The sequence below is a fragment of the Pagrus pagrus genome (assembly GCF_965226575.1).
Source record: "Pagrus pagrus genome assembly, chromosome: 15".
NCBI classification, from domain to species: Eukaryota; Metazoa; Chordata; class Actinopteri; order Spariformes; family Sparidae; genus Pagrus; species Pagrus pagrus.
This window is the reverse complement of record NC_140199.1, coordinates 8,786,366-8,808,741: the sequence shown is the minus strand read 5'-3', so window position 1 is coordinate 8,808,741 and position 22,376 is coordinate 8,786,366. Positions and strand designations below refer to the sequence as shown.

Genomic DNA, 22,376 nt, shown 5'->3' with positions numbered 1-22,376 from the left:
GCGGGGCAGAGTTTCAGACACACTGCGTTAATGGATGTTAAGTCCATGCTGTGCAGAAAGACGTGTCAGCATTTTGCTTGTGGTTGAAGCGAGGCTTTGGATGGTTTCCTCCTCTCCACCATGATTTCTTCTTGTTGGAGCTTTCAGCAGTGTACACCCAGTTTGACGTCCTTGTCAGAGTCAGAAAAACTTGCGGGCATGGATGCAAGAAATAGTTCAGCTCAGAGGTGTTTGATTTAGATGGATTAGACATTATGGAACCGGTTCTCAACGATTCAGGTTTTTGATTCTGTTTGATCTGTTTGAAACTTGATGAGTATTTTTTATAATCAATCTATTTTAATATCAACTTATGGTTTATTATGGTCATTTCTGTAACCCCTGTTTTGTGTTCAATGAGCTGCTGCTATATTAGCCAGGACACTGCAGTTAAAGAGTTTGTGTCCGTGTGTTTGTTGGTTGGATTACACAAAAATTGCAGGATGGATTTCCATGAAACTTAGATGGAGGATGGGTCTCAGCCTAGAATAGACACGATTAACTTTTGGTGGGGATCAGGAAAAAGGGACGGACTTTTATTTTCACTTTCTGTAACATTGCAAGTTTACAGTATGACCATGACTCCACCCCTTCATCCCTACCAGAGCCTTGGCGTTCGGGTTGGCCTTCTTGTCCACGATGAGCTTGGCCACCTTGTAGTGACCACAGTGGGCGGCGACGTGCAGCGCCGTCAGGTAGTCGTTGGTGACGTCGTCCACCGGCACGTCGTGCTGGAGCAGGAGCTGGACACAGTTCAGGTGGTCCCCCTGAGTGGCCATGTGCAGCGGCGACAGACCGTTCTATAGTTGGGGGTGGGGGCAGTGAGGGACAGAAAGAGAGACAGAGAGAGGGGGAGAGAGAGAAAGAGAGGCGAGACAAAGAGAGAGAGACAAACACACACGCAGACGGACACGTAGACAGATGGACAGACAGATATAGGAAGTTAGGGCGTGGCCGATGCGCTGCACAGAAAGACTGTGAAGGAAGTTGCTGAGAAGGTTACAGAAGCATTGTTATAACGAGGTCATTACAACAATGTCTATTTTGTTACACTGGTCGTCCTGCGCGGTCAAACTGTAGGGCTACGCAGCGGAGACAGGCTGTTCTGGAGAGGTCGCACACACGTTATGGAGACAATGCGACAACACTACAGCAACAACAACAGGCCTGCTATCTGATTTAAATGGGTCTGTGTGGTTAGGAAAGCTAGTTTGTAAATACATATTACAATGCTGTTAGCATTATGTGCCCTGTTTCAAGTGAAATGTGATCTATTCTAATTTATTTTAAAACAGCCAGTGGGAAAAAAAACATCATGTGCCAGGTGTTTGTGATCTTTCCTATTCTGAGCTAAGCAGCGTCTCCTGAATTGATCGGCCCAGTAGCTACCTTGGTCTTGGACAGGAAAGGAGCTCCTCGGTCTAGTAGTATTTCTACCACCTGCTCGTGCCCGCTCCTCGCCCCACAGTGAAGAGGTGTCAGCCCATCCTGGAAAAACACAGACAAACAGCAAACGTGTAAATAAAAAAAAACAAAACTGCACAAAACCTCCTGGTTTAAGGCAAATGTATGGAAATGGTGTCTTCTTCAAGCAAAATGAGTGAGGATTGTAGATTCCATTTTTATTGATGAATAAGAGTTTGGTCCCACGATTAGTAAATGACCGAATGAGCAAGAAAAACGATTTCGGCTCCAACAAAACTGAGACAATGACAAATAAACTTCACACTGCATGAAAATAGTTAAATCCAGATGAGGCAGCAGCAAAAATAACAGACTTAAGGACTTTTATGGAGTTTTTCCCACCATAAACTTTACATTTTACTGATCAGGACACCTCTGCATCCCGGGGAAAAGGCACCATTTTCACAGGTTTGTGGAAAACAGAAAAGACAGCTTGATAAACTTCAGCTAATCATTTAATTTTTACAAAATCCAGTGCAAGCAGAGTGAAAAATTAGACCTATCTGCCTCCAAAAAGACCACATTATTCATCCTCATGTGCTTTATTTCTGAATGTCTTCATGTTGTATCTCACCTTGGTCTTTGCATCAATTTTGGACCCTCTGTCCAGCAACAACTTGACCATGTTGCTGTTGCCCCTTTTCGATGCCACATGAAGTGGCGTGATGTCATTCTAAACAGAAAAAAGAAGGAAAAACTGGTGTTAAGATTCAGCTGTCACATCGGATGTAATGGTTTATTATTAACATCAACATGGATTTCATTAATTATATATAAAACATGTTAGTTAGATGGATTTTAATGCTTTTTTTCCTAGTTGGCCAGCACTAACATAAACAGTTCACTCTCCTTATTGAGGGTCTTTCATTATCAACCAAACAGTTGCAAAATAGCTCCAGTGTTTAGCATGAATCTTTGGATATAACCTGCAATTAGTGTCAAAAAGCAGCACAAACACACACTGAAGATATAATAACAGGCCATTACTGACTCTGGCCTAATGTCTATTATGTCACAGTAAATAAATAGTAATCCTACTCTGCTTATTATATCAAAGCCTTGTAAAGTGATGCATCTATTAGGAACACTGAGATGCATATCAGCTAATGTAGCACTTCTACTGCTGTATACTTAATTTAAAGGACTGTAGGGAATTTGTTTCCAAAGGCCTGCTTAAAATACATGATAATGATGCCACTTGCTCGTTGTTTTCAGTCTGTAACATGGAGAATGAACACACAGCGCGATGCAAATCAATACGAGTGAGGCTAAAACATGTGACACAGCTATTAAATACACCCAGCTTAATTTAGGAAACTTTTTCATCAATGTGCTGTAAAAACATTTAAAGGAAAGAGGCTCGATTGTTTATGTCTAAACACTGCAACTGAATACTCACTTTTATAGCGAATGGGGAACTGGAGCAGAGTGGTTTGTGGGTGTTTCTGATTTGCTTTTGTCTCTTGTAGCAGCAGCAGTATGTGCCTTCACCTGGCCGAGTCTACTAATAATGATTGTCTTGCACGCATCCCACGTTTTATATTTGTGCCTCAGTCAATGCTCTTACCCTGAGGGGCTTATAATATATCCACACTGTATAATAGGTTAACATTCATAGATGTTTTTGTTTGCAATGAGCCACTAATGAAGTACAATGAATACGACAGGCCTTTTTTCACTGAATGTCAAAGTAGGAAAATCAAAAATAATGCTGGTTAAATATCTTTTGGGAAAATGGCCTCTGGGGATTGGTCAATAATTCACGAAAGCTAAACTAACCCTGCTGCTTCACAGCTGTGTAGTATCATTGCTCCAACATAAACAGTATAACAATACACTATTTAAACCTTCTCTCTCTTGATTGTTGGTAATACCCCTCCCAACCAGCAGAGGGCAGAATAAACTCACCCGAGCCATGAAGTCGACAGCAGCTCCTCTGTTCAGCAGGAGCGTGGCCACGTTAATGTTGCCATAGTGAGCCGCGATGTGTAGGGGGGTGAAACCACTCTGAGGGTCGGAGAAAGCCGTACAACACACACATGAAACAGACAAGCACACACGTTACAAACTGTGAAATGAGCCACATGTACAATTCAGAGCAGACATTGAGCTTTCCATCAGTCTACACAGGGGAGGGGGCTACAGTCAACGAACAGTCACAGTCCATCAGACAGGAACAAACTCTACCAGACACTGTTACACTAACACCTGACTTTCCTCACAGGGGCGAAGAAAGTCCTTTTATCGAAGCATCAAACATGGGGCCAACGGTATGCTGACAACTAAAGGGTTTAGATTCAGTATACCATAAAGGCTTCTATGTGCTTTCAGTACACTATCACACAGGGCAAATTAAATGCTAACTACTTAGGCACAAGTGTTAATATAGAACTCATAAGTAGAGATGATTACTTATAATCTGTATAACTTCATTTACAACACGCGGACTCTTTGAGAGTGCAGAAATTGTCCGGCAAATGAGCTTAATGTCCATTTGTTAACATCTTGAGTGAAAGTAATTTCCTGGCAAAACCCCTGGCTTACTGAGCAACAGCTGTCAAAGCAACAGAGGGACCCTGGAAACAATTTGTCCAATAAGTGGATGAATCTCACGTTAAGCTAATCTAATCGTCTGAATCCCAATTTCAAATAACTAATAACACAGAGGAGAGCAGGTGTCCCAGACATGTGTATCCACTCTGCTGATATCTGGTGTCTTAAAGGCTGAATCCAAATGTCCACCCCTCTGGACTTACGGACTGGGATGTGTTCACTGTCATCGTGTCAAGTCTGCGAGGGCGTGAGACTGCAAAGCCGCTGATAAAGACTACAATAAAAACATGCAGCCTATACTTCTACATATTTCTGTGTCGGGATGTGGCTGAAAGTTATTTCTGGCCAACGGGATTCAAGTAATGTTTAATAAAGTAATTGTTTTACACGTTCAAAACAAGGTCTACAGAGTCATGTGAATTCAATCGGTGAAGTCTCAAGCGGACTCACTCTGGAAGTCTGCAGAAAGTTCACATCAGGGCCCATTTGAACTGGATTGTGTCCACTACATTGTGGGTTTGCAGACTTCCTGTGAGCGCACGCAAAGTCCGTGAGTCTGTAGGAGCGAGGGAGTCGGGACATTTGGATGCAGCCCAAAATCCCAACCAAAAAACAGTACACTTGTGTTTTTACACTTGAAATCATGTTAGAAAAGTAACCAAAAATCTAAAAATCTGTATTTTTATGGTGAATCTGTGGACATACAGTAGGTGTATCTCATGTGCTGTTTATAAGATCTGCAATATTTTTCCTCCATCTTCCTTTAGAGTACCGTGCACATTTATTTCCCACGATGCAGGAGCCTAATGCTGCAATCCATTGTACTCGGAGCGCGGAAAATGACCTCCGACAAAGAAAAGTGCAATGAAAGTCGGGATTCCAGGTCTAAGACTCAGCCCAGATCCATCTAGCCTGAGTTTGCCAACATAAACACACCTGATGCAACAGCATTATGGCGGCGCACACAGCGGACAAGCAGAATTAACTTTTCATCAATTTTTATGAGACGTTCTGTCACGCCGCTTACACAGGATATGTGCTCAGCCTGTTGAATTGTGCTAATCTGTCAAATCAGCTGCTGTAGTGTTTGATATTAGTCCCTGAAGCTTGTGAAGTTCAGAGACTCGCCATACAAACATCAGTTTGCTGCGAGCGTCCGTGTTTTCCTGAGCAGATGCACCTAGATTGGAAGTCGGCAACATCAAGTCAGAACCGTCGACTTCCGACAGTTGCAATGGATTGCAGCATCAGGTCAACAAAGCCATTTTTGGATGAATCACAGCAGATAACTGGTCAGCCTGCCAAAGCCAGAGACGAGGCCAACTGACACAGGCACACGCAGAAGGTGGCCGCCTGGCTTTGGTGTGACGGAGGGGCCTTTGTTGTTACCATAGAAGCAGTGTTGAGGTAGTTTGTTGCTTTGGTCCCATGCAGAATGCTTTAGGTGCAGGGGTTGAGGATCAGATGTATTGAAACCATTAATTAACTTAACTAAATGAATTACGGCTGGAGGCCTTTACAGCTCGATGGGGATTTGGTTGCCATGCAGGTTATGGACAAACCGTTTTGATGAACGATAACCACTTTCATGCTAACACAGGTTATCATGTTAATCAGTTTCATGGAAGGACTGTGTCAGGACAACAGTGGGACAACATTTTGTCAGCTATCATAAAGAATTTGCCATCAAAAAATAATAATTATGAGCTTTGAACACCATGAAACCATTAGAATCAAGGAAAACCTTGATACCCGAGCCTACAAGCCTCAGGATTTCACTAAATCAGTATTAGTGAAACATGCGCTATAACTCTGACTTTCTCTATGACTAGAGATATCCACTACATGAATGAAGCGATGGAGAGGAAGATGAGATTGAGTTAAAATGGGGAAAGGGAAGTTACAAAGGGCTGCAGAAACACTACTGCATCAAGTCAGGGGCACTGAAGTGTTTGTTGTTGTGTTTTGTTTTTTTTTCTGAGTTTTTATGGGCTGCGATGGAGAGACTACGTAATGTACAGAGTAGAGGTGTACCTCTGTTGTTCTATTCACCATCATCTACAGAGTCAGCCAAGAGAGGAGAGAATGGGCAGTTAGTGAGCAAAAAACAGAAAAAAGCCTCCACTGACATGAAGTGGAGGAGCAGAGAGAGGGGGAAAGGAGCTCAGTACAACATAATAAAGTCAGCGGTGTTATCTAAGACTTTTAGATAGAGGTACTACATAGAAGCGTGCACAAACATAAATAATGTACTTCTACTCCTTTCCCCTTTCTGCCAAAAAGAGCATCTAAAGTAAATTCAACCAAGAGAGAAGGAGAGAAAAAAGCCAGCGAGAAACAAAGACTGACAAGGAAAATTAAAAGGCATCAATAATCAAAGAAACAATTGAACAATCAAAGAATTAAAGAGGTGAAAAATACAAAGCAAAGCAACCAACTGAAGATCCGACACCAGAAACCAGCTGCATCGGCGCCGTCGCTCACCTTGGACTCAACGTCCGCGTTGTGGTCGTTTTGCAGGAGCAGGGCCGCGGCCTTGGTGTCGTCCTTGCGGGCAGCGATGTGCAGGGCAGGCAGTCGCACCTTGCCCTTTGTATCGTTCTCCAGCAGCAGGGAGACCACCTGGTCATGGCCCTGCTGGAGGGCCACCGCCAAAGGGGTGAAGCCGTCCTGCAAACGAAGGGGGAGAGAGGTCAGTGAGGCTGCGTGGGGCTGTGATGCATTACTGGTGATGGCATGGGAAGGAGGGTGTGAATATGAGCAGGTTATGGAGAGATGGTGCTCATGTGTAACATTTTGCTGAATTATTATTTTGCTGCAGGAATTGTGGAAGACATACAAGACCTTTGAGTCCTACAGAAGTATAATTCAAGTGTTATTAATGATCCACTGAGACGCTGAGTTCAGGCTTTCCCTTTTGGTTTAAAAGACAAATCCTCCTTATAGCGCACCAGCGGTACTTAAGTCTGAGAAATAGATAAAACTCTGTTTGATTATGCATAAATGTCAAGAAAATGTCACCAAAAAATCATCACGGACACTTGAAATAGAAAACTTTGGAGTTTAACCTTTAGACAGTCTGACCCGCTTTGAGCATTTAGCAGAGTAAATCATAAACTAATAGCCCGTGTGTCAAACAGCTGTCGAGGTTACTGTACGTTTCCAAGCCTCTTCACCATATAGGACACTAATGTAAGTTACATAATGAGAGGATGGGTTGGAAAAGGCTCACGTCTAATCTCTCTCCTACACACATCGCCCTTGTGATGCATAATTTAGCTGAAAGCTCCCTGCCACATCCGTGCTTCTCTGCATACTGTAAGTTTGAATGTGTGCACGTGCATTCGTGTATCATGTTCACACAAGTAAGGGATCTGTTTCGCGCATGTGCATACGTGCCAAAATATTCCATGTGTATGCATGTCCTGCCCATAAATGTAGACCAGCGGACTGTACAACCGCTGGGGTACTCCATTAGCCCCATCAGCTATTTATCTCCGTATGTGCACGTGCTGATGTGTCTCTATACGTGTGGCGACTGGTAAGTATGTGTGTATATGGGATCCACAGGCTGAGCAACGTAAATCAGGGCAGTAACAGAGGCAGCAGCCGTGGAGGAGAGGCAGCGAGCAGAGCGGACCTCATCTGTGACCCACTCAAGGTCACTCTGCCCCCCGCCACCATACACTACCAATCAATGAAGCTCTGCCTAGTCCCTCATGAAGAGACGGGGACCGTGAGGGAGGAGGGGGACGAGGAGAAAGGGGGCAGGCAGAGGAGGAGGAGGGTGGAGAGACGAGAGGGGCAGGCGAAGGGAGAATGTGAGACAGAAAAGACAGAGAGATGGAGAAACAGACGGGGATGCAGAGTGAGTGGAGTCGGGATGATAAAAGGAGGAAGGAGGCAGAGGAGGAGAGGAGATGAAGGTGGTTAGTACAACAGATGTGATAACATGGAGACATACTGTAAAGGTATGAGGGGTGGACACAGGACTGGCACACATACATGAGATAATACAAACACAGAGATATGTACAGTACCTCAGTGGCCATACTCTGACTGGCGCTGTTCTCCAGAAGGAACCGTACCACCTCGAGGTGGTTCTCCTGGGCAGCCATGTACAGAGGAGTGAAGCCATTCTGCACACAACAAACACACAATTACAGACATGTCAAAACAGTCTCAAATTAATACTGATGCCTCTATATGACCTACATAAGAAAGACGAGACCTCCAGCGGGAAGATTTGCTATTCTTATACAATTTTTATAGTTATTCTTAATGCCTGTTGCCAGGTTGCGACTTATCCGGGTGGGATAAGGCATAAAATTAAAACTTTTTCTTAGTGGCGTGCTCTTGATGAATTGAGGGGTCTCACAGCCTGAGGAGAGAAGCTGCTCTGTCGCCTGGTGTTACGGCACTAAAACAAAGCTTTCTTTGTTTCACCATGGTCATCTTTTACCAGGACAACTTCCATTGAGATTCAGAATCTTTTTAACAAAGGTAAAGACACATAAAGGAACAAATAACTTAAAACAAACAACATACACAGTTTCACATAAAAGAAACAAGCGATTGACTTAAAACAATCAGCAAACTACATCAAGACAATTAATTTACCAGTGTTCAGTAACAGGACATGTGCATTCATGAGTATTACAATACTCAATACTGAAATACTGTGGAATGGAAGTATATAGTAGCAAAAATGTAAATAAGTAAAGCAAAATTGTACCTAAGTACAGAACCTGAGTAAATACACTTAGTTACTTTCCACCACTGCTTAAATGAAGCCACTTTAATCATCAAATGATATGAGTGTAAATGATAATCTTGAGTGTGATCAATACTCAGACAAAAAGATCTCACTGACGAAACAAAACGTTCAGGTAAAGTCTTTCAGACCTTTGAGTATTCGTTACGTCTCTATTGGCAGTTTGAGGGTTTGATGAGACCAGAGAGAAAGAAATCTTCCCTCTCACCTTGATCAGACAGAGTTAACTGTAAAGTGCAAGGACAGCAGTATCCCTGAGAGGCGGAGGCCTAGTTGGCACGATGCCTGATCCTGTCAGCGAGGATCTTTCCACTGAGTGATTCCCTCAATGTCAGTGACTCCATGATACCGAGCCATTCAAACAAATGTGTGCATCACAGCAGTGTAATTTCCTCAATTAGCTGTAGGACCAGCAGGACCTCGTTGTTGTTCCGACATTGTGCATATGTCCATGTGTGTATGTGTGTGTGTGTGTGTTGAGTATATCCCACCTGAGATTGTGCGTTGACATTGGCTCCATTATTGACCAGCTCTTTGACGACTTCCGTTTGGCCAGCCAGTGAGGCTATGTGCAGAGCAGTGTTTCCTTTCTAGATTACATGGAACAACCACAGGAATGTGTGTTAAGCTCTGTCGCACCTGTCCCACCGTATTGCTTGTGTGTTTGTCACTACAGTCTGTATATATCCATGTCAATATCCATGAACCCCCCCTCACGCGTATCACCCTTTGTACCGCTGGTGTTCCAGCTCTGGCATCCCCCTGCCTGCTCTGCCAACAATGTGTCACTTCCGATGCCGCACGTCCCACACACAAGTGATCTCCTGCTGAGCCTCGGCCATAAATAAAACTACAGGAGGCTTTTCATGAGGCCGTACGGGTCCTTGTGAAGGCAGAGTCGACCCCGAGCCTGTCTGCTGGCCTCGTGATACTGGGCTCTGTTATTTGCTACCAGCGCTGTTGCACAATAGTGATCATCTGTCACATGTACAGTAAACTGTAGCACGGAAATCAGATAGGCATGCCTGCTGAGCCACGAGGCAGATTCATAAGGAGAGTGTTTGGTATATAATGCAGCTGGAGACGTGCGCATGTGTGATTTACTGAGCCTAAAGGTTACTCTACTATCAGTTTATAATCTGAATCATAGGATGAACTTATGGCCTACTTTGCAGACAAACCTGTTCACATAGAAACTTTACTGTATTTTCTTTGGTAAATGGTACTTTTCAGAGCCTTTTATTGCAAATATATTCATAGAAATGTAAATGTAATAAAGCTGTGCAATACACAGAGTACTAATGTGCTGAAGCTTACATGGTTGAGCTTTTGTTGAGAGTGACTTTAATGTCATTTTCGAACAAAATAAGGGAGAGAATATCAAAAAAGAAGCAGTCTTTTGCACCACTAGACTCGTGAACACCCACCATGACAGGACATTGATTTTTATCTATTTTTTTAATCTTTATTTGTAAGTGCTCACTGACTTAACTGACATTACATTTCTAAACCAGAATGGCACTCAGACCTTCACCAAGGCTCAACAGTCCCCTTTGATTCAATCAACCCTAGTCCAATATCAGATAAAACATGAGAAAGTCGCTAGACAGGATAAAGATCCCTGCATTTTACCCTGCGAAATTAAAGCAAATGTTGAAAAAGTCAAATCCGTCCCTTTATCCGGATCCACACTGAGAGTTAATGGGGTCTATTCTGGGCGGAGACCCATCCTCCATCCAAGTTTTGGGGAAATCTGTTCAGTAGCTTTTGTGTAATCTTGCTGACAAACCAACCAAATAACCAAACATAACCTCATTGGCAAAAGGTGATAAAACACAATGCAACTCGACCAGCCACAGTTCTGTCAGAGATTCATGTTTTAACACTGGTTAAGCAGCTCATGTAGCCTCAAGACGCTAGTTTCAAACAGAGATGAGGAGCGAGATGTCTGGTGGACTCACTTCTTTCCAACTGCTCTCCAACAGATTGTCATTTTCAGACTTGCAGTCTCCCTCAAGTGACAACATCGATGCAATTCATCAGATTTCGTGCACCTCCCTCTGCAGCCACAACTTTTTCTGTCACACATGCAGTAGTGCTCCCCAACCACTGTAAACAGACTTTGATGTGTTAAACCGGTGGAGTTCCCCTTTAAGGGAAGGCAAAGATGGAGGTATTGGTCAAATACTGAAAAAGTGGAAGGTGACTTGAAGCACGAGACATAACACAACCGGACACTTAGTACGCCCACAGACCAACCCTTAAAACCCCGACACAACTTGCATATGATACACATCCACAGGAAACAGGGAAAAACATTGCCACTGAACAAAATCAGCAATTACATTCCCCTCAGATGTCTTTGTCAAGACAAATCATTAGTTAATTAAATGTTATTTTCAACTGATAGGGTTGCCTAAACATCCCTACAGCCTAAAAACCAGTAACCAGTAGCTACAGCGCAAGAAATGACAACAAAGTTAAATCAACATCTCTCTCACGGTCTCAACATTGTAAGCTTCACAAGGGGTGTATTTGTCACAGACCTGCTAAGGGCCTAATGAACCGAGGACAAGGCCTCTTATTTAATGCTCCCGCAACAAGAGCAGCACAACATTAGGGGCGGATACACAATTAACTTCAGCATTAAACACCCACACAGTCGAAATGAAACACTGTTGTTACTCAATCTAAGTATATTCGATTGCACTGCCTCCCTGATTGTCTCCATTGGCTGCATAAAATAAAGATTCATAGGCATTAGGGGCGCAGGCAGTGGATTCCCAAGGTCTCAAACTAATCCCCCAGCATCCTCGGGGTCACAATAGAGAGAGGCTTTAATTGGGGAGTTTTTCTCCTTGATCTTGAATATTTCATTGTGTCCTGTGTTTATGTCAGCACCAGGCGTGTGGCCTGTGGCAGAGAGGCTGAACGAGACGACTAAATGGGAGTGAAAGCCTTCTGGGCTCAAATCTGGATAATGTTTTCAACGGCTCTCAACTCCTGTTAGCATCAGAGTGAAGACTCTTCAAAGGAGGAGATCCTCCCCCTGATGTCTCATACTGTATAATATCACAGTACAGTACATAAAATAAAACCTACCTCATTCTTAATTACACATTTTCCCAATTCATTCATTCCACTGTTATTAAACCGAACTCCTTCTGCCTCATTATTTCATTTTGTCTTGCTTAATTCTCTAACTTTTAACCAGCAGCAACCCCCACAGGGATCATTAAATATTGATTGAATATTAAACCCTAATGAAGGCCGCACGCTTACAGTAGTCAGACTGTACTTGCATGCTTTTCCTATCGCACATTGTCAGCCATGCTTTGTGCCGGATCCAAATATAGTCCACCATAACATCAGCTGAGCGGCAGGTGATGGGGTGGGCCTTACCTTTGTGGCTGCATCCACAGCAGCTTCGAGCTTCAGCAGCTCAGCAACAACCTCTACGTGCCCCTCCTTGGAGGCTAGATGGAGAGCGTTCAGACCATTCTGAGAAAGACACATATTTAGTGGGGTTGGTGTACATCATGCTCAAGGATATGCAATGAGATAAATGTTTAATTCTGCTTAATGGATGTGTTGAGATCATGAAAACACTCCATCTGGAGGATGATCCAGCTTGTTGAGGCAGACATGAGCCCTTGAGCCCTCAATTTGAAGTTCAGCTGAGGCAGCAGTGTGGTGTAAGCATGTTTATGTGTGTAGAATAAAAACAACTTGATACTTTACTTTAACCCTCGAGGACAGACGCAGAGAAAAACATCTCAGAAAACGTACCTGATTGCAGATGTTGATCTCAACCCCAGACTTGAGGTAGTCAAGAACCTTTTCAAGGTTCCCTGCCCGGGCGGCTCGCAGGTAACTGGCATTACTGTCAGACTGGAGAGAGAGAGAGAGAGAGAGAGAAAGAGAGAGGAGGTGAGGATTTATGTCGAGCCAGACACATGTTTACCTGCATCTACTAATACAGGAGAACAAAAGCACATACAACACAAAATGTTACTATACCAGGTAGAACTCTGTCATAGTTTCTCAGACAAGAAACATCTTAACAGGGGAAAAAACAAAGCCAACATCCGCACACACAGTAGGTCCATGTTCTAGTAAAGTCCAAAACAAGACAACACTAAAATGCAAAGATCTCCAAAAGTAAATCCATGAGAAAGCCAGCAGAGCCACAGAATAACATCCCGACAATCATCGTCATCCTCCGTCATCCATCAGATCCCGCTGGACTGTTATTCCAGCTTTGCTAAATCCAAATGTCTGTGATTCCCAAAGGTAGGAAGTTCAATGACCGGGTGGTCCTTAAAGCTGCCACAGAGAGAGACCTCCTCCTCTCCATACAGATCTCCTCTGAATCCAGCAGAAAAAGCACTTGTGAGTCTATATGTCGCTGCTACAAGGAGCAGAGCATTCTCGATTCTGCCTGGCTGTCCTTTATTTCACTACAGAAATAGGGCTTTGCACACCAAAATAAAATGATGAGGCAAGCATGTTTTTGCCCCTATAACAAATGTGATGTGCATGTGTGTGTGCGTGTGTGGGTGAGAGGAAGAGAAAGGGGGGAAGGGAGGGATGGATGGAGGGAGGGAGGGGGGAGAGATCGAAAGAAGGATGAGAGTGGACAAAGAAAAAGAGCAGGAGACGGAGGAGAGGGAGGTTGTGTTTCTTCTCTGTGTTCATGTTAGCTCCCGGGACATCTGGTTTGACATAAAATGACACACAGCAAACTCTGCACATTTTGCGTCCCCTTTCTTCGCAGCAGCCTCGCAAAGAGCATTTTGTAAAACTCAGCAGTGGAGCCGCTGAGAGCCGGAGCGAGAGAGGAGCTGTGATATGCTGCCTCGTAATAGAGGCTCAAAAACCAAATTCCCCTGAATTATCAAAAGCCCCAGACCTGCTAAATTTAGCCCCGCGTCCAGAGACACTTAGGATAAACTCAGCGGGGCCAAACGGTACGAGCGGTTATCCAACATTGTACTCTCCACCTCCCCCCTCCGTTGCGAGTTTCCAGAAATAACTCTGACGAACACGGAGGGATGTGACCCAAAGCCAAAATGTGTGCGAACAAGGCATACAGCATCAGATTGTTCCACTGATACAAAACTGTGAGAGGAAAATATTTGTGTCCGTGTGCGCTCGTGTGTACACAAACAAAATAATGGCAGATGAAGAAGTGTTGACTGGAAACCGAGTCATTTCCTGATTACAAGCTCACAGCTCTCTGTAACCAATCAGACAACATCTAGAAACATCTTCCTTTTTTCCATAACCCCGGAGAGCCCCCTGAGAACTGCCTGATAGCACTGAACCACTAATGATATTTCTGTTCTTGTGGCCTTGAGAAAAGTCAGGATACAACAGACTGGGTCACTGGCACAGAGCCTGAACCAGCAGTGGGTCAAGAGCAATTACAACAAATAGACAACCATGAACATGAAGAGATGCACATGCAGAAGTGACATTATAAAAGTGTGGAAAGTTTAAAGAGGCATCAAAAAAAGCTAAAGATTATTCATTAGGACTGGGCAGCCTTATAAACCTTCTCAGTATCAGAACATCTGTGCTTGTGTGCTAAATTTTAATAGGATGTCAACCAGAAGAAAAGACCAACGTTTTTCATTTCCGCAGCGATAAACAGCAAACTGACAACACTAACCAAAAGCAGTCACGATATACAAACACACGAGTAAATCACAATAGCTGATATAACGAACATCGGCAACTACACCACACTGAGGTCTTCTACTCGCTCGTCATGGACACCAGGACTCCGTGTCCTTCACGACGACCTGTTAGAGACACTTTGGCTCCTGTCCAGAGTAAACCCAGCCAGCAGCTCTCTGTCATCACAGAGTCACACCTCAACTCTGACACTGAAGTCAGCTCCCTGCACTTCTGCTATAATACTTCTTCTTTATGGCTACGAGTCGTATGGCACTAGCATGATTTACAGTGACTTTTGTTTACAGCTGGAATGAAAACAGTGTCTTTGTGATGAGAAACCGAAAGAAACTTTTACACCCCTTTTACTTTTTCTTCTTCTCTGTCTTGCCATTCCTCTCCATCTTCTTCCCCTGGTGTTTTACTAATACAGTTTGCCAGGATAGTTGCAAAATGTTTTAAAATACCCTCTTTCTGTTCCTGTTTCTATTTTTTTTTTTAAACTTTTTCTTAAAATAAAGATGTACTTAAACAAGTCCAGTCATGTGATGTTATTTTTCCTGTCATGTGGATTTTCAATGTACTCAACAGAACTCTAACAGAGATGCGGGATTTCTTTCTTGTTTATGTGCATTTTATATTTTCATATTTACCTACTAATGCAAATGTTCATTCAGTTCTTCAGTATTATTGTAATCTTAACCTCTGTTTAGGGTTTTTACAAAAACACAATAGAAGTCAATGTGTGTTAGCTAGTGTTACAAAAATATAGATACTGAAGATTTGAAATGGTGTCAGTACTCATTGTCTGTAGTATCGATGCTCCAGTATCACTTTCTCCCTTTCTCTCTGCCAGCGAGTTGACACACTCACATTATTTTGAAATGCCTAATCTCAAGAGATAAAAATGAATAATTCAAAAAGGAGGATGTTTATATTTGACTGCACTCACTCTTTTGTACTCTGCTACGAGCCAAGAAAATCTCACTTTCCTGGTAAAGCCTTGTTATGTTTATCTTTCCATAAAAACCTAAAATGTCATGCACTCAATGTTTCAGTGTCAATTTTCCAAGGCTGTGTACAACACCAGTATGAACAGAATATTGAACTGGAGAACGTGGGGCCCTGAGAACATAGATACGCTCCAGATTAAATAAAATAAAACTTTGTGCAATACTTCAACTTCAACCTCGAGGCTGGATCTCAATAATTAACTCATAATATCGCCATCAGTGCATCCTTCATCATCAATGATTCAAGTCAAAGTCTCTCCACATAACGTCTGTTCGGCATGAGTGTGTGTGCGTTTGTGTGCACGTCTGCCTGCTGGTACACATGTCAACAGTTGTTTCTTACATAACAGACATGTGTTCTTTGTGTGTGCCATGCTGTGTGAGCCGCGACTCTCAGGCTTTGTTGAGTTTCACCAAATGCTTGACTGATCTAAAAGTCTAAAGTGCTTTACAACCATCAAATATTATATGACGTGTAATACTGTAGTCTTCTTCTTTTAATGACCAAATACAGATATTTAGCAGAAGAACACTGGTTGGTTTGTACAGGCAGATGTGGCAGTGCATAAAACAACAGTGAAATTTTACACACTTACACTCATGCATGCTCTCCCTCTAGAAATAGATACAGTACATCTCTAAAAGCATGAAAGTCTGAGAGCATTTTTCAATAGTTTGCATGTTTATTCAAAATAATTTTGCAGTAATCTTTTAGATATCATGCAGCGCTCGCTGCGTCTCCTTCCGCATCTGCCCGAGCTTAAGTGCCAACAGATTAAGTAGTCTTCATCCGTAAGTCACTATTCATCGCTCTCGTCAGTTTATCCCTTAATGCCTGCAGTGAAAACCAGTGACCAACATGTCCAACCTTCCCATCCACATCCCATCCATGGCCAGCATGAGGGATCTTGAAGTCTTTGTGAATGAAGCATTACACAGGACGGGGCGAGAGATTAGTAAGAGAAATATCATTAAGCCTCCGCAGATCAGAGGTTCAAAGAAAATGGGGCCATTAAGACTAGGTTAAGCCTGAAGGAAAGCATTAATCTAATGTTAGATTGAAGGGAGAAGAGAGGAGAGAGAGAGAGAGAGAGAGAGAGGCAGACAGAGAAAGAGAAATCTGACACACGAGTGATAACCGGAAAAGCTGAGAATTACTTCATTCCCAATTACAGTCTCACAGAGTTAAAAAGTGCAGCTAATTTCCGGGTAAGTCGCTATAAAAACGACAATTAACCATCTCAGTTCTAATTAAAAATGTCCCCTGGTCATAGATGGTCTTTATGAGGGAGAGGAAAAACTGAAGTACTACACAACAGTGCAGGCTGAGAATAAATACAGTTGAAAGGCCTTAAATGTTGGTTTGATTGGATTAATACACCTCTGTTTCTCAATTGTTAAGAGCCTGACTTTCAATGAAACTCTTTGCAAATCAACAACCCATTAAAGCTCACTCTCCCCATTATTGCTAACAACATCAATATTTGCAAATTTAAAGTATCCCAGGGTGCCAGGCTTGCGACTATTTTGGTTGGACATGCGCCCAACTAAACATTTTCATCGACTGCTCTTACGTTACTCGCACACAAACAAGAGAAACTGTGAAAAGAAAAGTCCTCTTTATTTTGAATCGGGCTATTGATTAAGTTTCTGGCATCAAAAATGCTACAGTGCCCGGTCCACCTGTACGCGGGCCTTGAAGATCCAGCCCTTACGTGAGCTCATTGGTAGAGGTGCCTGTTCCACCTGTGTAAGAGTGAAGTGTTTCCTCTAATTTTGTTTTGCAATGGTGGGCGGAGGGAGGAGATGAAAAGGGAGTGAGACGGTGCCTGGATGTGGGCAGGAGAGGCCATGAGAACCATTAATAAGGAATTTCTGGTATTTTGTTTCTGGGCTTGGGGAAAGATGTGTCACTTTTCCAAACTACATGCTTATTTTAAGCATATTTTGAATAAACAGTAGGGCTGGAACAGACTGAGATTTGTATAGCAGGATAACCGCCTCAGAAAGTATCAACCGCTTCAAAATATAATGTCCTGAAAGACATGAAACTTGATATAAACTTGAAATACATATATATATATTATATATATTTATACATATAAGACAATAGAATTCAATACCCTATCTACAAGGTATGATAAGATACATTTACATACCACAGTAAACAGGTATACCGCTGCAACCCTATAGTGTGCTATAGAAAGACATAAAAAACAACTTGATTTTTGAGTGTGCCGTTAATGAACCCTACACTTCCACAATGAATTGAACGAAGGAAATGGAGCAACTACTCGCAGCTGCAAAACATTAGAATAAATCACAGTGCCAGACCCCAAATGTATCCTCTTAGGATAAATTGAAAAAGTATACTGATTTCCTGCATAATACAATATAACACACAGCATATACAAACAGCTCGCAGTGTGAAATTGGGACGCCGTATCTGTCACAATCTCAAACAGAGGCTGGGCAGTCTGAGTGGAGATTCATGAGGTTTTGGAGCTCCAGATCATTTGTTTTCATTTCTGCTGAATCTGTACTTGGCACGTCTTCTCTTCATGACATCAACACTGCGATAGTCTAGATGGATAGAGGATATTTAGATGTATAAAGACTGATATCCCCGGGGCAGCCAGACTGCGATGATGTCAGTTTGGCACACTGCACCGAGTGTGTAACCAAACAGACGCTCGTGCAGCATTATGCACTGCCTCCATGTATAAGAAGGGGTGTATGAATACACAAATGTCTGCACGCTACTCTTAAAGTACATGCAGGCAAAAACATGCCTGCAGAAAAAAATATGTAACGTAGACACACATGTTGATGTCATAGCTCCCGGCTCTGGGTGAACCGAGTGAGCTTAGAAGAGGAGAGCCAGGCCGGCAGTGTCTGTATTGTTTTACTTTATCCCCTTCCCTCCTGACAGCACAAAACACACAGAGTTTCACCAGCACAAAGCCAGGGGCATCCAGTGGCTGCCACAACACCCACAAGTGCCAAAGAACCTCACCCCACCAACCACCACATTTCTCTCAAACGTCCCCAAACCCCCTTCCTGCTTAGTCCAGTCCAATTTCTGTCTTTCTCTGGGGCCTAAATATAGTAAATCAATGCCCCTATTTCAATGTCAACACACCAGAAAATCATTAATAAGGCTTTAAAAGGTACGTATGCTCGTCATGATATTGGCAACACATGAATGGTAATCTATGACAGGAGGCTGCACATTTCAGAGCCTCCTCAGATCAAGATTGTACAAGATGTTCTGTACGTAGTGCAGCAACATCAGCTTCACAGCTCTCATGACTGTAAATATCGTATACTTCAATCATAAGCATCAACGTCACTCTGAAATATCCCTCTATTGTGGAAGTGCTGCTGAGGGAAAGCACCACATATTTCAAGAGAGAGCTCTGCAGAGAAGAGACGAGTGGTTCAATGTCTCATGCCTCCTAATGGCCACTTGGAGAAGTGATTTTGAGAAGCAGAATGAATGAGTAAATGAATGAATCAATGCACTAATGCAGCACTAAAGGCCCCCCTTTGATTCAGTCAAGCCTAATCCAATATCAAACCATGTAGTACTGTATCAGTCTAAATTTTAAACCATCCATAAAAATAAAAACCAAACCACAATTTAATCTCACCAGATCTAAGACCAGCATCGAATTTTACTAACTCCAAGGTACCAGCCACCTAAATACGCCTGAGAAATCAAGTTGAAAACACCCTGTGTCACAATGTTAAAGGAAGTGAAACAAATATGCATCTTTATCCGGATCCACACCAAAACCTTTGAGGGTCTATTCTGGGCCAAGACCCATCCTCCATCCGAGTTTCATGGAAAAGTGTTCAGTGGTTTTTGTGTAACCCTGCTGACAAACCAACCAACCAAAAAAACAAACAAATGGACATGTGTGAAAACATGAATGAATTATTAATTGAGTGTTTTATCACTGGAATTAATCAAAGAAATACATGTTTCTCACAGCATTTTCCATTAAATACTCAAAAGAATCTACTTAAATTCAACTACGATTGTTTCAAAAGTGCTTAAGTTGAATTTTTTCTGTCGCTTTTTCTTGTTGACCACTTGGGGGCAGTAGGAACGAGCTGTAAACACTATTTTTTTAAGTTAATATGGCAAACCTATTAGCAAACAGTTGCTTATTTACTCATCCAGCACGGAGCAACACTATAATTAATTTGGTATCATGTTTCTGTATTAATGTAATTCCAATATTCACTCTCCTTTCTTGTCTCTACAGACTCAGAACATATTTGACTCTTCAGCCGCTAAAGGTTTCATTATTATCATCAGTGTGCTTCAACAATTCCTTAAAACACTACAAACACTACATGCTTTTCTTCCGTCTTAAGGAATACTTCAACATTTTGGGAGCTACAGCTATTTACTATCTTGACTGATACCACTAGCATGTTGGATGCTAAATAAGAAGCTGGACCAGGAGATGGTGAGCTTAGCTTTGCATAAAGACTGAAAACAGGGGAAAGCCTGCCTCTGTCCTAAAAGTTAGTTAACATGTTACACTATGACCTTCTTGTTACATAAACTTCCCAAAATATTCCTTTAAAAGCATCCAAATTGCTGAATAATTTACACATACTTCTACTGTATATAGACAACATGGACATGCAGGTGCATTTAACTTTCTATATACCGAACTCCCTGATGTGTGATGGAAAACTGCACAAACACACACATCAACATCTGATGGCAGCAGGTCAGCTTTCCATGCAGTGACAGGTTGTTATGGTGGTCTGGTGCACCACCGGATTCACAACATCAATCTCTCAGCCATTCAATAACCTCTCTGACGTTATTTCCAAGGAAATATCAAATCACAACCACTCTCCGTTTCAAAATAAAATAAAAAAATACGAATAAGAAGGAGTGGATAAATCCAAATGTTAGCACTACTCACTCGTGTGAGGAAGACAGCTCCCTCTTCCACAGCCATGTTCACTTACTTCCCCTCTTTCTTTCTCTCCTCTGAGTGAAGAGGAGTGAAACCTGAGCTCAGGGTGGCCAGCGAGCCAAAACAGCCAACCAGTCCTCTACTCACTCAGTCAGTCAGTTAGCTCTGTCCTTATCTTAACCTCACAAGCATCCATCCCACTCAGAGGAAAGAGCAAGGTGCCATCGGCTCAGGTAACAGAGAAAAGAAAAAAAATCAAAGCACACCAACTAATCCAAGCACTGGAGGTAGCGGATACAGCAGTTCCTTCCGCTGTCTGGTCGATGCCCTGCACATCAGATGGAGGGATGGTGGGAGGTAAGAAGAGAGTAAGGGGGGAAAGACGAATAGAGGAGGTCTATCTGACTCTCCAGTGATGTGTAAACAAAGCGCTGAGCATCTCCACAGTCTTTCACGCTGCAGAAAGGACACATAATAAATCCCCTCTGCTGCCTCGCGCCCTCCCTGTCCCCTCTCGATCTCTGTATTTTTTTTTAAATGTGTCAACGAGGGTAAATCCCTGCCGGCTCGCAGAAGCTGGCCCCTGCCCCAGAAAGCACCTTCGATCGGGGAGGGTGCAGGAAGAGCACCCCTGACTTACCATAATAGCTGAGGCTTCTCCCTCTCCCCTCTCTGCCTCCTTCTTTTTCTTCCTCACCTTCATTTACTCTGAGGGGGGTGTGTCGGAGGTGGTGGTGGTGGTGGTGGTGGTGGGGGGGTGACAATGTGATCTTGATATCCAAGGTTGGGGAGGCAAGCAGGAAGAGGGGCCAAACTGAAAATAGCAGCTGAAACAAATACTTTAGCTAAAATGACCCGACTGGGATATGTCAACCCCCTCCTCCCCTTCTCTCTTGTTATCCCACCCACTCTCCCTCTTTCCCTCCCACTCATTCTCTCTGGATCACTCTCCCTGCCTCCCTCAGTCTCTGCCAGCACGCTGCTCTTTATTGTCATCCTGCTTATCAGCCTTTTTTTCCCCCCTAACAAAAACCAGCGTGGGTGTGTGTGTGTGTTATGAGTGTCTCGGCTGGGCTTGCTCTACCTGGTTGTATGAAATCACCCACAGGGAAGCACGCAGTAGTAAATCTATGTTTGTCTACTGAAATGGGGGAGTTTTTACGAGTCCAATGAGAGCAGAGAGAGATAACAATAACACCAGACGCTATTTTGGGGCAAGGGGACAAGTGGGGGCCCCCCCAACAGTCAATGGGGACACTTTAACAGAGGATTAGGGGCTTTTCCTTTGGTATTAGGGACACCCTCTGTCCTCCTACCTCTCACCCCACAGCAGACACGCCCCGTTTGCAGTCAGCTGAGGGGGAGCCGGGGATGAGAAGCTCACCCCCACTGATTTCTACTCACAAAATCCTGCTCATAGCTGAGCCCCGGCCAAGTATACTCGCTGCTCTCCTGGAAAATGCCTGGATCTGATCACTATCTGTGTGAGCACAAGGGAAAAACCAGTTGAGGTTAACATGCGGCACAACTACCGTATCCATGCTATACGTCTGATCTTGGGTTATTATACCTGTGGGTGGGAAGCGATCTGATAATCTTATCTTGAAGACCACCAACAACTGCCTACCGTTCGTAAACCCTTTTATTTTTCCATAATAGATCTACCTCTATCTCGAGACTGCATGATAAATATTTGGCGGAGCCACCCTGGCGTCACCCATTCGTTTGTGGACTCCTCTCTGAAGAAACGAGTTTGCGTAATGGCTGCGATCTCGTCTTTTTGGAGCAAGAAGTGACCCTATTAGGACAAGAGAGTGAAACTAGGGAGGATATTCTCAAGAACAGTCCACCACCGTGACCTCTGCACACTTACTGCTGTACAAAACTGTTCGATAAAAGCATAATTCC

General features: G+C 43.2%; 1 protein-coding gene across 39 annotated transcripts in view; it reads right to left on the bottom strand.

Moving 5' to 3' along the window:
* The window catches only part of LOC311270112 (ankyrin-3-like), a gene marked incomplete at its 3' end in the record, with an annotated part of 140,545 nt that overhangs the window by 57,625 nt on the left and 60,544 nt on the right, over nucleotides 1–22,376 (bottom strand). For 28 of the 39 annotated variants that reach the window (XM_084374802.1, XM_084374795.1, XM_084374764.1 and 25 more), the window contains exons 2-11: nucleotides 12,620–12,721; nucleotides 12,233–12,331; nucleotides 9,322–9,420; nucleotides 8,097–8,195; nucleotides 6,541–6,726; nucleotides 6,091–6,114; nucleotides 3,412–3,510; nucleotides 2,078–2,176; nucleotides 1,429–1,527; nucleotides 642–839 (exon numbers count right to left, since the gene is read on the bottom strand). In XM_084374802.1, coding sequence (XP_084230928.1) covers nucleotides 642–839; nucleotides 1,429–1,527; nucleotides 2,078–2,176; nucleotides 3,412–3,510; nucleotides 6,091–6,114; nucleotides 6,541–6,726; nucleotides 8,097–8,195; nucleotides 9,322–9,420; nucleotides 12,233–12,331; nucleotides 12,620–12,721 — 1,104 coding nt within the window. Of the gene's footprint in view, nucleotides 1–641; nucleotides 840–1,428; nucleotides 1,528–2,077; nucleotides 2,177–3,411; nucleotides 3,511–6,090; nucleotides 6,115–6,540; nucleotides 6,727–8,096; nucleotides 8,196–9,321; nucleotides 9,421–12,232; nucleotides 12,332–12,619; nucleotides 12,722–12,850; nucleotides 12,884–22,376 lie in introns of those variants that run through there. The other 11 variants (XM_084374803.1, XM_084374798.1, XM_084374791.1 and 8 more) reach the window with 2 other exon arrangements.